The sequence below is a fragment of the Emericellopsis cladophorae genome, assembly GCF_022114955.1.
Source record: "Emericellopsis cladophorae strain MUM 19.33 chromosome Unknown NODE_1_length_1489480_cov_119_871856, whole genome shotgun sequence".
NCBI lineage: Eukaryota > Fungi > Ascomycota > Sordariomycetes > Hypocreales > Bionectriaceae > Emericellopsis > Emericellopsis cladophorae.
Genome location: NW_026250926.1, coordinates 590269 through 609800, shown reverse-complemented (window position 1 = coordinate 609800; position 19532 = coordinate 590269). Strand labels below are relative to the sequence as shown.

Here is a 19532-nt window from a genome sequence, read left to right as displayed (position 1 = left end):
ACTGGAGCTAACGGTAAGTTAGACCAGACTGCAGTATAATTTGGTTCAGGTGGTTCAGGATAAGTGCACAAGGAGCAGGATCTTCCTCGAGGTCTTGGATGAGCGACGGAACGTCAGAAGAGCCTCGGAGATGATGGCAGAAAACCTGGCGAAGATGGAACCAGCTTTTAGCGCGGCGATCGATGAAGCCGGGAGACTGTGGTGAAAATCCACCCATGTGGCGTCCAGTCCCTCCTCCGATTTCGCTAGCACAGACGATAGCTCAAGTTCACCAATACCGACAGACTCTTCACGGCCTGAATCGTTCCCGCCGTTATTGATGGAACAAGCCTGCCACACTTGCTGCGAATTACTCGCTACTAGTTGACCGGTATTCCGTGTTAGTTCAAAATCACATGCTGGCTCAAGACGACCCTTGTTGTAGGGGATGATAAACCACGACAATGGGAAAAGATTCAGGATTAATTCTCAACTCCTCAACAGTTTAGCTCTACTCGCATCACGTCGGACAAGACTAGACTGGACCTCTACATGATTTTCGTGCCGTGGCTGTTAAATTAAATGTGTTCTGTAGATTCCCCTGTCCCAGTCACATTGATGAAGTGATTCATCCGTATTAATACAGAACCTCATGTATTCACAGAGCGACAGCCGCGGGTTGTGAAATACTACAAGGTCGTTGTGCAGGGCACCCTTGATAAACGCTACGACTGGACTCAGATAGCCCATACGAGGCGGTCTGCACCCGCAACGAGGCCCAACTAACCCCTTGCTTTTTTTTGTTTTTTTGTTTTTTTGTCTATCGTCCTGCGCGGGCTAGCTGCAGACATATATGCGGCAGGCAGGCAAGCAGCTTATCATAGGCCGTCCGCATATGCTCCTCGCTCATATTGCGACTTGGGTGTCAATGTCTCATGCTTACCAACAATGCATTGTGATCCATGGCTAAACATTGCCATATTCGCCCCGGTCTTTCAGGCGTTGCGTCTCGCATGAATTGTGCCCCGTTTCCAAGGCGATCATATTCCACATTGCGCAGAGGCAGCCAGCCGAGGGCGATCGGCGTGGTACTTACCGCCATGCAGGACTGCCTTACGGATAGTTGGTCGCGAGGGGTCGTTCAGCTCTATCTCGAAAGCTTAAGACACTCTCCGAGACGACCTGCAGCCGCACTCTTGGGCCTAACTACGTTTCGAGCTGCCTTTTGACCCCTTCGACTGACTTTGCGAACAGTCCACAGCCTTGTGGCCCGTCTTTTGGCATTTGTAGCAAGTCATGGCCGACTTGGAACCCGAGCCGCCTCCAACGCCGCCCCCAGACGATATCGAGGTCAACTTATTAATGTTCACCTCTTTCTTCCTCCGCTTGTCGCGCAGCTCTTTGGCTTTTGCAGCTTCTGCACTTGGTCTCGCGCTCGATTTTGAACGGGCGCGTTTGCCGTGAGATCCATCGCGTTGAGCGCGGCCGCGACGATTTGAGCCATCATCGTCTTTATCGTCCCCGTTCTCCTCCTCCTCTTCCTCGTCGTCGTCTGTATACTGATCGTTCGACTGTGATTCGTCTTTTTTATTCTGTGAGGAAAATGAGCTCAGTCCCTTTCCGGCTGAGAACAGCCCGCGCAAATGTCTGCTGAACTTACCGCATTCGCTCTCTTCTTGTACGTCGAAGTCCTACCTGCTAATGCAGTATCCTGGTCCTCGTCATCTGAAGTATCAATGTCTCCGTAGCCGACATAGACAATTTTCCGAGGTAGCGCGGAGGATTTCTGTGCGGGTTGGGCAATGCTTGTATCAAGCACCCATTGTGTGTCGTTACCGCCGTGCTGCGCAATTGCGGCTTGCCGTTTCGCCTCGCGCTCGTCGACTGCAGCCTTAATAGATGCCTGGTCAATTTTGAAGTCGATTGCATCGTTTTTTGACATGTGCCCATGTTTGCGCTTCTTGGCTGAATGCGCGTCGCTGTCTGATCCTGGCGTTGAGGCTGCGCTGTTGGCTGCAGCTCTCTGCATGAACTTCATGTTCAGGAGCCTCGAGGAGGCGGTTTTGGGTGTTTCTGGGGCCATGATGGGCGGCTTGGCGATGATATCCCCTGCTTTCGTCGGCTACTAGGAACTTGGCGGGCGCGAGAGTTGCTTGTGAGGTATTGTTGATTTATGCAGTAATGAGGCAGCTCCTCAAAAGTTGCCAGAAACTTAATTGTGGGGTTTGCGTACAGTAATCGTACGGGCCAACCAATGTTCCGCCTCGAGAACGCACCTTGCAACGTCGACTGAGCGAACTCGCGATCAGCCCAGCAGATCAATTGGCACCACGTTCCTCTGCCGCAGCTTGCGAACTATGGCGACTTCACACTTCAGAGCTGTCAGCACGCTGACACGCAGTTTGCGCGTCTCGCACCGTGCTTTCACCGCTTCCGCCCGGAGTCTCGAGGCTTCCGTTCCCTCGGCCTCCAAGAACGATGCGACTCCTGCCCCGGTCGACGAGTCGAAGCCTCTCGAGGTGAACCAAGCCCCCAACAGGCTGGGAGTGTGGTCGAGGAACCAGAGGCCGCGCTCTGAGGCCATGACTGGTCCGCGATTTGAGCAGACGGACTTTGATCTCCAGGTATGATTAGCAGCCGCCAATTTCACTCGAGCCCTTCCATGTTCACACCTTGGATAGCCGCAGCCCAAGTCGGCGATGGAGATGCTTCACAGAGAGCCCGTGAGGTGGACGCACGACCGGATCGTCGCGTGTGAAGGGGGTGGTGGCCCAGCCGGCCACCCCAAGGTGTTCATCAACACAGACAAGCCAGAGATTGCCATTTGCGGCTACTGTGGCCTGCCATTCGTAAGTCGACACGGCGGCTCTCACCCCTCGAGACGTCTAACTTTGGTCACAGGCACACGAACACAACCGGAAGCACCTCGAATCTCTACCCCAGACCTCGTACCCTCTCGCATGAGAATGGCAATTGTAGCCGGCGATGGGAGGACGCTCTATAGAGTAGGGAATGATGTAGTGATGTTGGGAATATCCAGTTCCTTGTATTCAAAATCTGCAACATATTCTATGTTTCCACACGACTAATCACCCTGGCTGACGTCGAGGTCATTTTACGTCAACCAGCGACATCTACGTAACCGTCGTGGTTTCGTGGGCCCGAGTGATATACGAATATAATATCGACAAATGAGTAAGAGTCAATATCAACACCCCGACGCAGCTTAGGGTGCGCAGCCATTGGGGCACTTCGGTTGGCTTGCTGGCGATTTCTCCAAATGACCCCCTTCGCTCAACTGTAATCGGGTCCTTATCATTCGCTTGTGGCTCCAGTCGGCACCGTAGTAATAGCTGCCCCTACGGTGGGATATTGCCCCACCTGAATACATCATACCTCAACGACGCAAAACCTCCAAGCTTTCGGACCGCAATGCAGTCCGCAACCCAAATTTCGGCTTCCTCTACCATAGTGATCTGTCTGGTCCTACTTCTTGCACTCTTCCCAAACCTTTTTCACTTGATTTGGTCGGCACCACTTGCTCTTATCTTCGCAAACTATCCCTCTGAAACGGACACTTTCAACAGCATGACTTGGACACAGAAGCAATTTACCCTGCAGCCCAAGTCGAGGGGCTCCTATCTCATCACAGATCAGGTCGTCCAGGCTCTTCCTGAGATCAGAAACTACAAAGTCGGCCTTCTGAACCTGTTCATCCAGCACACAAGCTGCGCCTTGAGTCTGAATGAGAACTGTGCGTGGCCCTGTGTGTTTGTTTGCGAACGTCACTGACCAAATCACAGTCGACACCGATGTTCGCGAGGACATGAGCGATGCCCTCGACCGTATCGCTCCCGAAGAGGGTCCTAAAGGCGAAGCGCTTTACCGCCATGAGTAAGACATGCTGAACGGTGTAGCCTGTCCACAACTAATGGTATGCAGCGCGGAAGGTCTCGATGACATGCCTGTAAGCTGGTGCGACTCGCTTCGATATTTTTTCCAACTGACCGGACAAGGCTCACATCAAATCTGCCCTCGTTGGAGCTAGTGTGACGATTCCCATCAAGGACGGAAAGCTGGTAAGTTCCCATGGCTTCAACTGCAGACGCACGTCCTGACTCTGTGGACAAGGCGACAGGCACTTGGCAGGGTATTTGGTATCTTGAATTCAGGGCCTCGAAGCATTCGCGCCGCGTGATGGCTACCATTCAGGGTGAAAAGTCCTAAGGTCGCTCACGACCTTTATGGAGAATTCAGTCGAATAAAGAACACTGCATGATCTCCAACCGATGCAATGCGCAGCCTACGTGAACGCCTAACGCCAATGCCAAATTTCAATATGCTATCCGCCGTTCATGACTCTGTCTCGTTTTCGTCCTTCGTTTCCTTCATGTCGGTGTCGTCTCCTGCGAGGACCTTGGTCTGTGGCACATAGCCCTCTGGTGCCCCCTCGCCAGGCGTTACCGCGACGACCTTGCCGTTTTCGTCGACAAATTCGAAATTGTAGCGGCTAAGGAGATGAGGAATCGCTGAAAGCTGAGGGCCGTATCTGGCGGTGTTGTCGTAGAGCTCGAACAGGGGAACGGCAAGGAGCTTCATGTTCTTTGGTACGCTAAGGATTTCTTTGTTCATGTTAGCTTCCGATGCAGATCAAGAGATTGGAAACCTCACTAGTCTTGGGTAGGTGAATGAAGTAGGCCTTCTTGCATTCCTTGGGACGCGTAACATGCGCAGGAATGAATGGGTACATGAACGTCTCAAAGTTCGGCCTCCACCACTGCGCGAGGCACTCGCCAATCTCCCACTGCCCAGCTTCTTCGCCCTCGCCGAGGCGCCCGACCGGTGCCAGACGCTCGTCTAGCCTGGACTTAAAGCCTTCCACCTCATCATCTTCCGGCTTGAGATAATCGCCTGGCAGCTTGAAGAAGGCGTTTGCGATCTGCAGCATCAGGATGTGTGGGTGGTTGTGCTCATGGCAGACGAGAATCCCCTCGCATGTGCGGCGCATTCCATGCTCGGCGTAGTGTTCTTCGAGGCGCTTCAATCGAGCGATGACCGACGGATCCTCCTCTGGTTGTGTTTCCTTGACGCCAAACGTGTAGTTGGAAAGTGGGTAGAGCGTGACCTTGTGCGGTTGCCTCGCGTTGAAAGGCAGCGGTATTGTCGGCGGGTTGCCCGATTGAATGGATGTGAGGGTGATGGTTGACATGTCGCAAGATGCGGTCCACACTCGCGACCTTGGAGAGCTTGAAAGTCGAGCTCAACGCTGCTAGGTGGTTATTGCCTTGGCATTGAATTGAAGATGAAGCTATCGGAACTGGGAGCGGCAAAATCCGAAAGGGGTCTTGATATGGTAGGCGGTCAGGCATGTCATCGCGGGAGGTTGGTTCACTGCTCGGGTCAGCACCAGGGCTTAAAACATTGACAAGCACCTGTAGTATCTGGACTATGAATACTCATAGGAAGCACGCAACTTTATGATCGATTGGGCGTGCTAATCGTGTTGATTTCTGGATAGTATTTTCGGAGGAACAAACTCCCTCACCTTATGGCTAACCCCACGCTGTGCTGATGTGAGTAAGCACCATGTGTGAGCACAGTGAGTGCGGTATTCAACGGCTACAGGAACGAGACTTGTGTTCTTTGTCACCAGCTATGAACTCGTTCAGGGTTGCTTGCCCCCAGTGAGAGTATAGCAACGACCAGAAATTACACAGCATGATGATAGCGTTGGCCTGGTTGAGGATAATGACATGAACCGTGAAACCTACGCACGAGTATGGTGCATCATGTGCGGCACGTAGCCAACCACCTTAGCATGCAGCCCATTTACTCATGATTGGTAAGGCAGTGCCATGAAGAACCCAGGTACATGGATGATGCACTTATATGACTGAGGTCAGGGTGATGTGGTGTTTGGTGGGGGTGTCGAGCGAGGACCGAGTCGCGGGTCCAAATTGCAAAACAAGCTCACCCAGTTCAAAACCCTCACCGACATCCATTTACACTCGCCAGCTTCGCCACGGTCCGAATGACCCATATCGGCCAATTGCTCTGCTCTCCTCTGCTGCTGGCCTCCACCCTCCCCGGACTGTGAGACCAGAGATCTGCGTCATGCCAATTCCGACCCCGACGCTGCTGAGACAGTCCAGGCCGCTTGCGGGATCATCGCTTTAAGCGAACACCATGGAGACGCCTACACAGATGCAGCGACAAGGTCTGCCCTTTGTCTCGGAACTTCGAGAAGTACTGGACGATCTTGATCGCAAATTGGAGGTATACCGCAAGGGCCTTGTGGCTGATTTTGGGCATCGATATCAGCAAACACTGGGCGACGTTGAGCCTTCTCTCGCACGCGAGGTCAACCAGTCTCTTGCGCTCAGTGTCGACGCCGACTATCCCGGTTTGGCGCCCGACCTCAAGACCTGGCTCATTCAGCAAGGTGCCAGCCGCGAGCAGCCGCTCGATTCTGATGCTGACATAGCCTCCACGCGGCCTGAGCTTGTTAATACGAGCTCGTCGCACCCGCCATTGAGTGACCTGGACCTGGATCAGGACAGGCACCAGCTAGTGAGCGCAGGATCCCCGCTGTCTCCGAGCGCGGCCTTCGGCGCTGCTCTAACGCCAACGGGCGCAACTCTGTCGTCGGGCGATCCTCATGAGCGTGAAAAGGAATTCCAAGGCCTCTTCACTCCGTTTTTCCTGCCATTGCTTGACAGTTCAGGCCCCATCAACAACCACCTACAGCCACTTACATCATCACTGCCGACAATCGCTACCAGTCCTTCTCTCAGCCAGACAGACGATGCTGCCAATGGCATAAGTAACGATTTATCGATAAGCGTCAAGAAGGCCAATGAAGTAACGGCCCATCGCCTGCAGGGTCAAGACATGGAGGGGCCAAGCGATACCGGGGGTATCAGGCGAGCCTTGTCGGACTTACAGCCAGAAGCAAGGCTGAGCTCGTCGTCGTCGCCGCCTCTTACCCGACCTATCCACGGGCGTTCAGCTACCGACGACACAATATCCTCGACATTATCATCGGCCCTCTCAGACAGGAGTGACAGCACGACCGCACGGCGAAGCGCACTGCGCCGATCTTCGAGTGTTTCCAAGCACAATCACCAAAGTCCACGACGTGTGCGCTTCGAGTTCAAGGGCGTGGAGATCCTCCCGACCGCTTCGCCGCAGCCTTCCGACTACCTTACCCCCGGACCATCCTCACCTGTCAATGCAGACCAGCCACGCTCCTTTGATGAGATTGTGGGAGACAACGCTACTGGCGAGCAAGAAGAGCCCACAAAGCCGGTGCCGCCCCGCAAGATATCGTCTTCAGAGGCCCTCCGAGCAATGTCCAGGACGCCGCTGGACGAAGGTACGGTTTGGACATTGGTGAATTCAGATTCCGATAATCGGGGCGACGAAATAATCGACCAGACGCTCAATGTATCTGCGGCAGGGACAATGGAGGCCAAGACGTCATCTGTCGATCCGCCAGACACCGGGGTCCATAGCGTTTCCTCTGCTCCCGACGCCAATGCTACCGAAGAGGGCTTCAGGGTCGAGCCTCAGAGCGATGACTCCTCTGACGAGGATTTCTTGTCCATTGGAAAGTCTAGGTCATTTGAGGGGAAGAGGCCAGTGAAGCAGATGAAGACGTCCATACCGGCGTCTCCCTCCAGAAGGGCAGCGGTCCCGACGCCAGAACCATCGGCTGGTCAGGAGGCGCCCAAATTTTCCGAAGAAGAAAGAGACGAGAAGGACCACACATCATCGGAAGATTACGAAGCCGAAGAGGAAGATGACATGTTCTATTTCGAGGGTGGACGTGGCCTCAGTGCCCCTCCTCGACCTCGGCGTCGTCCACCTCCTCTCCAAAACGATGAACCCGAACCGTCGTCACCAGAGCGCGACAATGAACCTGTGCGCACCCCACAAGTGGCTTCGCCAGGTGTCCCCATTGCGAGATCAGCGGGCTCGGGGCCGGCTACGCCGACCACCTCGCGCTTCCAGGTTGGATCTCTGGGATCGTACAAAGGCCGGCCTGTGGTGATGCCGATTGTCAAGAACCCCGAGCTGCATGCCCAAGCTGAAACACTGGGCGAGTTCGACACATTTGTTGGTGGCGTGGAAGAAGGCCAACTATACAGCTACCGCGCCAGTCTGGTTCAAAGCACGTTTACCGGAGAGCCTCGCAGCTTATCAGAGCGAATGATGGTGGAAGATGCGCGAGAAGGGACAGGACAAAGTTCGTAGATGGTTTTGGCTCACTATTGATTATTCTTAATTTGGGTCTTGGAGGTTGTCTGGGTCATGGGAGCATAGGTTTGACGGGCACCGGGTCCTCCTTGCAAGCATATCAAACTGGCGTTGGTTGGTACACGTGTGAATGCGGAAACTAGGAAACTGGGTTGGGTTGTTTGGTTCACATGGAGGCGGTTAACGTTGAAGGGAAATTATAGACATGGCATGGGATGGTCTGCATTGTGTGCTGGAAGCCCACGTGAAGTAAAATATCCTTCAAACAGCTGGGAACAGCCAGCAATGCAACTCATCCTTTGTGAAGATGGCAATGATGGTGTGTGTAGGTACTCGGAAAGTGTCACAAGGTGGAATACTATCGCAAAGCTTTGACCACTCAGAATTCGGCTACTCCAACACTTAGTTCTCAAACATCCATGACACCACCACCAACACCCGAACGTCATTCATCACACCAACCACAGAAACCAACAAGATGGGCGGTCTCAATCTAGAAGTTTTCAAGGCATGTCCTCCGCGTTGTCCTATCGTGCGCCAGCTAACAGTGTCCTAGTTTGGCATGTATGTCATGTTTCCGATAGGAATCATGTACTATTTCGGCACCAACCTCGATGACCGCTTCTCCGTTCCCAACTTCTGGCCCAAGCCTGAGGAGTGCAACCGCATTCCCCACGATCGCGAAGAGATTCGCGCCGAGTACGACCGTATCGTTGCGCGACAAAAGTTGAGGCAGGCTAAGAAGCTTGAAGAGGAGAAGCTTAGGGGATCGCAACCACCGAATAACGGATCGGACTCTTGAGACCGCGAACGTATACGATAAGAATATGAGATCCAAAAAGAAATATGTACATTATGTGTGGGGTATCGAGAAACCACGCTGGGGACAATACCATGCATGGGTGGCGTTCTGGCTGGTGTTGAGCAAAGGTCGACCATTGTTTGTCATGTTGTACAAAAAATGTTACAGGACTCTCTACTATATGTCCAAATGTCTTTCTACTCGTCCCCAGTCTCCTTCGGCGAGATCGCCTCGGCGAACATTGGCGTAGATACCCTTGACCTCGGGATATTCCTTGAATTTGGTGAACAAGTTGTCAAGAATCTCGGCCGTTTCGGTCGAGTCCACGGTGACTATTGTCTCCTCGTTGGGGGCGAATATTAACTCGGATTCGACAATGTCGAGATCAAGCTTCTTGGAAAACGTTTGGGTTACGGACATGAGCATGGCTGGTTCTACCCAGGCCAGGATGTTCCCATTAGACATTTCCTCGATATCCTCAAGACCCTCGTGCTCGATAGCCTCTTCCATCAGCTCTGATAGATCGGGCTTTTGTGATTTGCTCTTAAATATGGCCCGTCCTCGTCTTGTAAAGTAGAAGGCGCTTGCACTGTGTAGAGCCCCCCCTTCCTTGACGACTAATTTGAGATTCGGGATGCTTCGCGCTTTGTTGTCCGTCTCGGCCTCGACTAATATAGCGATGTTTGGAGGTATCAGGGCTTCGATCGTCATGGGCTCGAGTTTCGCTCCAGTAGCAGAACGCCCCTGGCCGCGAGCAATAGCTCCCTCGATAAGACTTTTGGGTATGCTAGCTACAACATCTGGGTCAGCTGCGCCAATTGTCAAGCCAGCCTCAGGTTCTACCTTTGCTCGCTGCGGAGACAGCACTCGCCAACTGGGGGTTGAAAGCAAGATTATCACCGTATACTATTTGCGCGTGTTATTTGTGGCCTTGTACAGGTTGGTGGCAGGCTGACGAACATCTGGAGTAAACCTCGATGGCTTTGGTGAAGGAATTGCGCTCATCCATCTTCTTCTTGTCCGTGACAGCCTTTATATGCTTTGTTTTCGACCATTTGTTGTGACCCGCTCGTGCAATGGCCGTAGTCGCAAACTGTCGTAGACATGGCTGGCATTTCGGCGCAACCGTTGCGGGCTTGAGTTGAGATAGAAGAGGTTTCAGCTGGCTTCGCATTCTCGTCGAGGACCCTCTTGCAGGGTGGATAATCTTGACCCAGATATGAGCTAGACAGAGTAATTGAATAGACAACTGATTTCACTGTCGAGTCGAGGCATGATTTGAAGATAATTGTTCGCTGGTAGTCACGCGATGATTGGCGGACCCCGGCACCGTGGTTGCACGATCCCAGGGGTGGGTGGTGCTTTCCATTCCCCATTTGGCAGCTACATCTATCCCACTTGATGCTCATGCTGTCAAGGGACCAACCCAAGTCGACCTCACAACCCTTTCACCCATATCACCCCGACGATCATCACGGCTGCGACTGGCTGTAGGGGTCTACATACACCCGCGATGGCATCCACCGATGACAACGGCCCAGCCAGCAGCCCGCCCCAATCCCAACCGCAATCCCCAGCTCGTCCCAACCAGCCGACAGCTTCGATAGCAACCACGACAGCGACTGCAGCTGCGTCAGGTACCGCCGCCGATGAGTCCACGACAGCGACGCCCGAGCTTGACTTGAGCAAACTCAAAGCACAGCCTTCCGAGCAGCAGGACCTATATCTCCTTACCTTCGTCTCGGGACTTGCGAAGCATGTTCTGGAGCTCGACGCCGATGATTGCACAGCTCAACAATTTTATTTGAAGAAGGAAATCTTTCAAATCCTAAACCTCTCCACACCGTCGCCTTCAAGAGTCATTCGATCCAATCTAGGAAGATGTCTGGCGCATATCTTCGGCAAGGGCGACAGGAAGCTGCTGTTTGAGACTGTCAATGATCTCGTGGGTATCATTTCGGGAGGCAAATCGAAATCAGAAGCCGAACTACGAACCAAGCATGCCGCAGTCACTTGTTTGGGAGAGGTCTTCGCCGCCGCGGGCGACAGTGCAGTTGGCCTGCATCAGCTCTCGTGCTCGACCCTCTTGAAGTTCCTGAAAGCCGCCTCTAGCCATGCTGGAATCCGCGCTGCCATATTCACGGCGCTCGAGAGGATCACGGGCATGGTTCAGACAGCCCTCGACGAATACATTGCGCGTGATATCTGGAAGCAAGGGCGAAATCATGCATCCAGCGACAAGGGAGCGCTGGTGGTCGCTTCAGCATGTCGTTGCCTCAAAGCTCTAGCACGGCACACTGGGTACTTCCGCAACTCAAACGACTTTGACAAGCTCGAGAGCGCACTACTCAAGGCGTTCGACTCCCCCGTTGGGCAAGTCAGGCATGCAGCTGCGGATTGCTTCGCAGAGGCCATGGTCCAGGGCTACTCGGAGCTTGCTACAACGGACGGCAAGGGCAAGAAAACGAAGCCAAAATTGAAGCGTGCCTCTACGCACCCTGGCATCCCAGCAGATGACGAGGAGCTACCAGCTCGCACGAATAGTCCTGCGCCTGGCGGTAAGCGGAGTTCGGATCTCGCCTTGTCGCTCACCGATATGTTGAAACAGCTCGCGGCTCACTTTGTCAAATCCTCGTCCTCGAATAGGACACGCGCAGCGTTGGGCGTCTGTTATTGTCAGTTGTTTCGTAGGCTGGGCGAGAAGTTGATTGAAGCCAATTACCTCAGGATTGTCGAAAGTCTTACAACGGACATACTCGGGCAACCGGCCATCTATAACCACAGATACCGCCTGCTCATCTCGCGCAAGATGATTGACACAATCATTCAGGATGTCATTGGACGGCGGATCTTGGGAGAATCGGGCCAGATTTCGGCAGCGAAGCAACTCATCAACGATGTTCTCAAGAACTACCCGCAGGCTATGGCCGAAAAGCCGGAGCCTTCGAAGCACACCCTTATCACGGTTCTCAGTGCCGTGTCATCTCTGATGACTTCACTCGGGCCCGCGTCAAATAGCTTCGCGGAGACTTGCCGAGACGGCTTGCTTCAGGTCCTACAACATCCCAGCTATTCAGTCCAAGTCTATGCTTCACACTGCATGAAGGTTTACGTGGTGGCATGTCCGCAGCAGCTCCTCCCTTGCCTGTCTGTATGCATGAATAGCTTGACAAGGGAGCTCTCACTCCTTGGAGGGGGTCGCAACTCGCAAAGACGTTGCGTAGGATTTGCACATGGCCTTGCGGCTACCCTCAGCGCCAGTCCATCAAGACCTCTACACGGGTCCTTGGATGTGAACAGTCGCGTGTTGACTATGGCTACAAATTTACTCAAGTCGAGTAGTCAATCAGAGTTACGTGTATCGAGTACTCAGATCCAAGTCGCATGGATTCTGATAGGTGGGTTGATGGCTTTGGGTCCCAACTTTGTCAAGATCCATCTTTCGCAGCTGTTGTTGCTGTGGAAGAATGCTCTGCCTAAGCCTCTAGCTAAGGACAATACCTCAGCCCGGAGTCTGCTCGAATCATCCTTCCTGACGCATGTGAGAGAGTGTGCCTTGGGATCGATACTCGCCTTCTTGCAGTTTAATAGCCGCTTGTTGACTGTCGACGTCTCGAAACGCATAGCCACAATGCTGCAAAGTACAACGGCTTTTCTGCGAACACTGCCGTCGAAGAAAACGACTGAGGATATCTCACAAAGACTGACGCCAGCACTGCAGCTGCAGGATCTCGATCTGATGGTACAACGGCGCGTCCTGCAATGCTACATCAAGCTGATCAACTTGAGCCCAGCCGGCAGCAGCGAGGCTCTTCTCCAGTCAAATCTATTGACACTTGCGATTGCTCTCTTTGCTGATCCAGAAAATTACGCCCCCAGTTCGCTGAGCGCATCGATTGCCAACGCGGCGGGCAATTTCGAGTCGATTTGGGATGTAGGCGACAACACTGGGTTCGGCATCACGGGTTTGGTATCTGGCTTCAACGTACGCAAGCTGCCTGGGCAGCAGCAAAGCTCAGTTGAAGCAGTCACAGATAACGAAACCCCGGAAAGTGCCATCGATGCCCTGTTGCGATCTCCCGTCTGCGGAAGCTTGGAACACGATGCGTCCGTCCTCTACATTGGCGACTACGGCGCTGGTCTTACACCGCATCCGCCAGCCACCGAAGTAATCGATGCAGCCATCCAACTGTTCGCCTTTGCATTCCCCTTGACGCCGGCAAAAGTCCAGGAAAGCATATTGGAGCAGATACGCACATTTGCATCGGCAGGACCCCTCCAGCGCGATCCTGGTCGCAAAGCCGCTATCAACGTCAACACAGCCACGGCCATTTTGTCAACAATGCGCGTAGCAATGAAAGAGACGACGTCAACATCAGGCAGTGTCGAAAACATGGCAGTTGAGCGGTTGTTGCAGGATATCGTGCGCGACTTTGTGCTCGATCCTGATCAGTACGTGCGTAGCTTGGGGTATGCTGCCGTTGCACGCCTTTGCAATGTCTACGGCAATGCATTCACCAACCAGGAGGTCAAGTTCCTGGTCGACACCATAGTAAGCAACAGAGAGCCAAGCGCACGAGCCGGTTGCGCCATGGCTCTTGGTTCCATCCAGACGAAGGTCGGAGGCATGGCTGCGGGTTACCACTTGAAGACAATTCTCGGCATCCTCATGTCTCTCTGCAACGATCCTCACTCGACTGTCCACTACTGGGCCTTGGAGGCGCTGTCGTTAGCGTCTGATGCTGCTGGTCTCAGCTTCGCAGGCTACGTCCCGAGCAGTCTGGGCATGCTTGCGCAGCTCTACGTATCGGAAACTCACCATTGCGAGGTTTCCACTGTGGTCACCATGAACATGGAAATGGAGCTTCCCACGACAGCGGCGATTGCGAAGGGAGTCGATTCGCTTATCAACGTCTTGGGTCCTGATTTGCAGGATTCTCTGAAGTCACGCGAGCTCATCTTCGTGCTTGTGGGCCAATTCCAACGTGAATCAGATCTGCTAGTGCAAAAGGCTGCTCTGGGTTGTCTGGAGCACCTTTCATTATACGCGCCAGGATATATGCAGTTTGGGGAATACGTCCGACTCCTACAGAAGTACCTTCACTACGAAAATGTCACTTTGCGTGACATTGCGGTAGATGGATTGTACAACATCATGAAGAGAGAACCACGCGACGTGCTCAGGGAAGCGAATGATGGTTTTGAGGAGCAAATATGGAGAGTACTTGATACCGAACCTTCGCATGACGGCATCAGAAATCTGATCCGCAACTGGATGCTTCAAACCTGTCTTGCCGAGACGGAGGATTGGTTGCAGCGATTTCAATCGGTCCTCAAAATGACAAGGGCAAAGTCACAAGGCCGTGAAGAAGCAGTAGGCTCGGGGAAAGGTGGCATGCCTGATTTAGACGATGAAGAAGTCGCAGGTTTTGCTGCGGCATCGGGAGATGTCAAGCAAGACAAGGACAACCCGGCGACGTCTGAAGTCGAACCGCTCCGATGGCAGGTCACGACGTTCGCCGTCAGTTGTATCCACGCCATGTTCGTGCTTGTTGCTAAGGATGTAATGGCTAATGGAGAAAGCCAAGCTCAGGCCGCACTGCAAGCCAGAGTGGCAGATGTCGTTCGCATGGCTTTCTCGGCGTCCACTTCCAGCGTATCAGAGCTGCGCGTCTGGGGCTTGAAGATCATCGGCGCTGTTCTGAGAATGTTTGGAAAGGCCCCTGATCCAGACTTTGAGGAGGCCATGCTTCTCGAGCAGTACCAGGCGCAAATCAGCTCTGCCTTGACGCCGGCTTTTGCAGCCGACTCATCGCCGGAGCTGGCCTCAGAGGCCGTCAACATTTGCGCTAGCTTCATCTCCACTGGCATTGTCACCGATATTGACCGCATGGGACGTATTCTGAAGACACTTGTGAACGCCCTAGAGAGCTTTGCCAAGGATGGAGAGAACGCTTGTATTGGTGACCTCAAGGGCCTGAGCTCGAACGCGCAGGTCATGGTCAAGCTATCTGTGTTCTCCGCCTGGGCTGAACTACAGGTGGCAAGCACCGAACAGAAGTATCTGTTGGACGTTCTGAAGCCTCACGTCGGTACTTTGACACCACTATGGTTGGAGGCTCTACGGGAGTTCGCTCAGCTGCGCTTCGAGCCAGACATCTCCATGACTCTGGGACCCCCTTCGCTTTCCGGCAGCTTAGATACCATCTACGCGGCCCTGAACCGCGAGACTCTACTCCGATTCTACCAAGACGCTTGGCTGAAGCTTGTAGATGCGATCGCCAGTCTGATCGAGCAAGACAGTAACTTTGTCTTCGATGCTCTCGACGGCAAAGGGACTATCGAATCCGCTGGCAACGATCAAGGGAAGAGGCCTGGCATCAATTACCGCGATGAGCCAGTTGCCTTCTTCTTTGTACTGTTTGGCCTCGCATTCGAGGCTCTAGCTGTACGCCCCAGCCACGGCTATTCGCTCGCCACGCAAGAGCAAACACTGGCCATTCTGCAAGCCCTCAAGAAGATCCTACACCCCAGTGTTTCTGGCCACGCGATTTACAGGCCGGATGTCTTCGCCGAGACCATGGACTTACTCGACCGGCTGGTCCTGACCGAGGGCCTAGATGTGCAAGGCGCCATTGTTGAGATATCCAGTGCGCTATGCGTCGCGCACCCCTCGGCGCGACGCCACGGTAGCGAAGAAGGCGACCTCTCGGAAGATATCGATCAGCTTTTTGAGCTTACGAGGATCATTGTGCTAACACTGACTGGGCTGCTCCCCAATCTATCCGAGGGCAATCAGCCCGTACGGCACCAGATGAACGAGGAGGCCATTCTACTTGTGCGCTCATCACTGGATGCACTGGTCAACGCCGCCGAGGTCTTCCCATCCATCATTAAAACGGACCTGCACGCCTGTATCATACACATCTTCGCGACGACACTGGCGACATCGGGCTGCCAAGAGATGATTGTCCCGCAGTCCTTGCCCACGCTCAAGCGATTCGTTCGCAGCATGTCAGCCTCCAGGAAGCCGTCAGACGAAGGGCCTTCGCAGACGGATGTGCAGTTGCAGGGCTGTCTGCGCCGGTTCCTGTCGATATACCTAAATGCGCAGAAACGAGAAGCGCACAATTCGCTTCTCTGCGTGCGCAATTGCCTACTAGCCTCGACGATTCTGTTCACGAGCGGCGAGAATCACATGCCTGCCACTGATCCTCTCGTTGCCCGCTATCTAGATGAGGTCCTTGATTGCCTCACCGATCGCATGGTACGTACCTCACTGAGACGACGGGCACAATCCCTACTGACACACACGTGTAGACAGCGAAAATCGCGGCAAACTGCATCAGGTCTTTGCTTGTACAGCCGACCCGCACGGCGGCCGACGAGAGCATCGCTCGGTACCTTTTCCCTCGACTGATCGCGTTCGTCACAGACGCCGAGTCGGAAGACCCCGAGCGCGCTCGATCGCTCGTATCCACGTCCCTGTGCCAGTTTGTCACCACCGTCGACAAGAGCCGGGTATCACCAGCGATGGCGCTGCTGATACCCACGCTCCTGGCCCGCACCACGATTGAAGGCGAGGGGCTTTACAGCGAGACTAGCTCGCGCCTGCTCGAGCTGGCTGCCACTGATCAGGAGGTGTTCAGGGCCGTCGTCGGGGGCATGAGTGCAGGGCAACGGTCGTTCCTGGAAGAGGTCATCCGATCGGGGCAACTGGCATCGCGTACCACCGTGAGAGAGGCTAGCGATGGTGACTCGGGACAGCCCTCAATCGCCTTGAAGATGGACTTTGGGAACTGAGGTTTTTTTTTTTCGGTATCAGCAGCGACGCATACACCTTAGCGTGCTGGTCATTACGCTTACACGCTATATACAGATAATCGCAAGATGTTACAACAGTCCGCATGGCAATACATAGGCTCCCAAGGTGCACAACACCCCGTCCTCAGATTTCTTTACTTTTTCTGTGCATAAAGCTGAATGATAATTCTGGAGCCAATCTGGAGACTTCACCCACGCTTGAATAAAAAGGTGTCATCGATCATGGTCGAATCGTCCCCCTCGATGCCCTGTACAATCCCTGCACTGCCGACCGATCCGCCGAGTAATGTTGACTCTGCACTCCCCCAGGCTCCTGGCGCCTCGCCCTCGCCCTCGCCCTCGCCGACGGAGACGAAACAGTAACTCTGCGAATCGTTCAGCAACAGGATAGGCTGTTCGTTCTCCCAGTCCACCCAATGCGCCTCCATCTTGCCCTGCGAGGACAGGGCCTGCTCAGAGGGCACACTCCTGGGGCCATCCATGAGCGGATCCCACACGGCCAGCAAAGTCCGTTTCTCGTCGACTCTGCATGTAATGAGGAGTAGCTCTTGCACTACGGGATGCCAGGAGAACGAGACGGGGGAATGGAAGATGAGGACCGCGCGCAGCTCTGAGGCTGCCAGGTCCCATATCCAGACGGTGCTTGGCGAAGATTCCATTCTGGTTGCGATTAGGTTGGATGAGGCATCAAAGCACGCAAGGCCACAGCCTGTTCTTAGCTCTGGGGGTGTCTTGCTGTCAGCGGGTGGCGGTGGCAAGGTGAGCTCGTGCATGGCGCGGGTGAACGTGCGGCTGGATGGGTGCACCGACGCAGCGTGCAGCTGTTCCTGCCATACCTGCGATTATCAGCTCATTCTACGTTGATGCAGACGCAGGGTAACACACCTGGACTGTTTCGCTGGGAGCCAGAGCGGATGGGTGCACCAAAGTGGCACTCTTCCGCCAGAAGGTCGTGTCCACGAGCGCAACCTCCTTGGAGTGATCCAGTACTGCGCAGCCCTTCCCGTCGGGGCTCAAACGCAACGACCGCACGCCAGGACGAAGTTTGGCGTCCTCGTCTGTGGGATCGTGGAACCCGGGAAATGTCCGAACCAGCTGGCCATCGGCCGTGTAGAGGAGCACGCGCCAGCCATGCGCCGGTGATTCCCACACCAGGAGCCACTGGCCGTCTGGGGACCAGCAGATGCCGTGTGCGTCGATGGTTTCGGGAGCCCATGATCTCTGCATCTGCCGTGTCTCCGGGCTGTGTATGCTGATGAGGTCTCTGCCACTGACCCTCGTCAAGAGGGCCAAGTGTCCAGAGGCACGTAGTGAGAGGCCTCTTGCTGCTGAAGACGGTTGGTAGAATTTGGGGCCCGGAATTTCCAAGCCTTTGGAGGTGCGCAAGTCATAGACCAGAAGCTTTAGTCCTTGTTGGGAGTATACCAAGATGTCTGAATCTCTGTGCGTGCTCCCGAATTGGGTGTGTGAGGGTTTGCCCATGCCGGACAGGGGATTCAGGATGGCAGCATGGTCCGACGAATATAAAGCGGACAGTACATGGGTTTGGTCCGCAGAGCCGACCAAGACTCTGGTGGACAAGGGAGCCCATAGTAAGGTTGTGATGGGCTTTGATGCACCGGCTGGCAGGGAGACGACGTTCAAGGTCTGCAAGGTGCGTGCATCGCGGATGTGGATGCCGTCGGGGCTCAGTGTGGCGACAAGACGACCGTTGGGACTGACGACGCAATGTTGCGAGGCTGTGGAGGGTCAGACTCGAGACGGTGGGAGGGAGCGCAGGCGTCGTGCTCACATGGGAAAGCTGGCGAGAAGTGCATCGCAGGAGGGGACCGACCTAGGTCTTGGGTATTTAGGAGACGGTTAGACTGGACGACAAGTTGATATGAGATCCATCATGCGCTTGTAAAAGTACCACCACGGCCAGATAATTCTTCAATTGCTTTCGGCACCGAGTACGACGTTTTTGAGTCGCGTATTCTTGGTGGTTGATGCGCTGGTCGCGACTAGAACGTCGAGGGACGCGTAGCGGGGTGTTTGTCTGCAGTGTTTACTTTGGCGGGGCTGATGGCCACATCGTATCCGATGTGTAAAGCACTCGACGAGTCTGAACCAGACCTTTGTTGGAAGAGATAGTTAATTCTAGCCTCTTCCAGGGTTGTGCTTCCATGTCGGATTGATGACAATGGCCAGCAAGTGCCTTTTTGGGCAGCTACTTATGATCTCGACTCATACTTTGCTAACAAGCAGTTCATTGGCTTGTCTGACGGAACGACACGCAGCATTTTTGCATCGCTGATGTACTTTACACTTTACTGTCTCTACTCTAAAGTGCATGGCAACTCTAGTCAAAGCTTCTGCTAGGACGGTTTGTCTTGCTCGATATCTACAGGAATACAAAAGAACCCTGAGATTCTACGATACATGTAAGCGACAAACTGCGTTGGAGGCCACCGAAAATTGGTGCAGGGTAGGTGGACGGGACATTGAGGGCGGCAAAAGCGGAGTACAATAGTAATATCTCATTGCAAGCCGATGCCGCTTCATGCATGTCCGCGGATTCATAACTCAACGCACACATCACTCTGACTCAAATCCCATCGATCTATTCCCCACTGTACCTACACATCATTGTCATTATTATCAACCCGGCACTACTGGTTGGCTCTGT

General features: G+C 54.0%; 9 protein-coding genes across 9 annotated transcripts; 5 read left to right on the top strand and 4 right to left on the bottom strand.

Annotated features, from left to right (window-relative positions):
- Positions 1 to 54: 54 nt before the first annotated feature.
- Positions 55 to 2062, bottom strand: J7T54_006076 (Zinc knuckle; the record flags this gene model as incomplete). The annotated part of the gene is made up of 3 exons (XM_051503520.1): positions 55 to 359; positions 1223 to 1571; positions 1640 to 2062. The coding sequence occupies 3 exons, from the start codon at positions 2060 to 2062 to the stop codon at positions 55 to 57; spliced, it is 1077 nt and encodes a 358-aa protein (XP_051366593.1).
- A 274-nt stretch (positions 2063 to 2336) lies between these two features.
- J7T54_006075 (Lactobacillus shifted protein-like protein) lies at positions 2337 to 2943 on the top strand (the record flags this gene model as incomplete). Its single annotated transcript, XM_051503509.1, has 3 exons — positions 2337 to 2603; positions 2661 to 2828; positions 2881 to 2943. 3 exons carry the CDS (start codon positions 2337 to 2339, stop codon positions 2941 to 2943), a joined length of 498 nt encoding a protein of 165 aa, XP_051366592.1.
- Positions 2944 to 3567: 624 nt separating this feature from the next.
- On the top strand, positions 3568 to 4206 carry J7T54_006074 (thiamine phosphate synthase YjbQ; the record flags this gene model as incomplete). Its single annotated transcript, XM_051503496.1, has 5 exons — positions 3568 to 3733; positions 3783 to 3873; positions 3922 to 3946; positions 3996 to 4058; positions 4111 to 4206. The coding sequence occupies 5 exons, from the start codon at positions 3568 to 3570 to the stop codon at positions 4204 to 4206; spliced, it is 441 nt and encodes a 146-aa protein (XP_051366591.1).
- A 126-nt stretch (positions 4207 to 4332) lies between these two features.
- On the bottom strand, positions 4333 to 5188 carry J7T54_006073 (Cleavage and polyadenylation specificity factor subunit-like protein; the record flags this gene model as incomplete). Its single annotated transcript, XM_051503485.1, has 2 exons — positions 4333 to 4601; positions 4651 to 5188. The coding sequence occupies 2 exons, from the start codon at positions 5186 to 5188 to the stop codon at positions 4333 to 4335; spliced, it is 807 nt and encodes a 268-aa protein (XP_051366590.1).
- A 977-nt stretch (positions 5189 to 6165) lies between these two features.
- J7T54_006072 (uncharacterized protein) lies at positions 6166 to 8235 on the top strand (the record flags this gene model as incomplete). Its single annotated transcript, XM_051503474.1, has 1 exon — positions 6166 to 8235. One exon carries the CDS (start codon positions 6166 to 6168, stop codon positions 8233 to 8235), a length of 2070 nt encoding a protein of 689 aa, XP_051366589.1.
- Positions 8236 to 8716: 481 nt separating this feature from the next.
- J7T54_006071 (uncharacterized protein) lies at positions 8717 to 9040 on the top strand (the record flags this gene model as incomplete). The annotated part of the gene is made up of 2 exons (XM_051503463.1): positions 8717 to 8737; positions 8795 to 9040. The coding sequence occupies 2 exons, from the start codon at positions 8717 to 8719 to the stop codon at positions 9038 to 9040; spliced, it is 267 nt and encodes an 88-aa protein (XP_051366588.1).
- A 177-nt stretch (positions 9041 to 9217) lies between these two features.
- Positions 9218 to 10214, bottom strand: J7T54_006070 (transcriptional regulatory protein-like protein; the record flags this gene model as incomplete). The annotated part of the gene is made up of 2 exons (XM_051503452.1): positions 9218 to 9831; positions 10001 to 10214. The coding sequence occupies 2 exons, from the start codon at positions 10212 to 10214 to the stop codon at positions 9218 to 9220; spliced, it is 828 nt and encodes a 275-aa protein (XP_051366587.1).
- Positions 10215 to 10553: 339 nt separating this feature from the next.
- J7T54_006069 (putative heat repeat protein) lies at positions 10554 to 16843 on the top strand (the record flags this gene model as incomplete). Its single annotated transcript, XM_051503441.1, has 3 exons — positions 10554 to 12191; positions 12762 to 16307; positions 16361 to 16843. The coding sequence occupies 3 exons, from the start codon at positions 10554 to 10556 to the stop codon at positions 16841 to 16843; spliced, it is 5667 nt and encodes a 1888-aa protein (XP_051366586.1).
- A 209-nt stretch (positions 16844 to 17052) lies between these two features.
- On the bottom strand, positions 17053 to 18091 carry J7T54_006068 (WD repeat-containing protein WRAP73-like protein; the record flags this gene model as incomplete). Its single annotated transcript, XM_051503430.1, has 2 exons — positions 17053 to 17691; positions 17750 to 18091. 2 exons carry the CDS (start codon positions 18089 to 18091, stop codon positions 17053 to 17055), a joined length of 981 nt encoding a protein of 326 aa, XP_051366585.1.
- Between the last annotated feature and the right edge of the window lie 1441 nt (positions 18092 to 19532).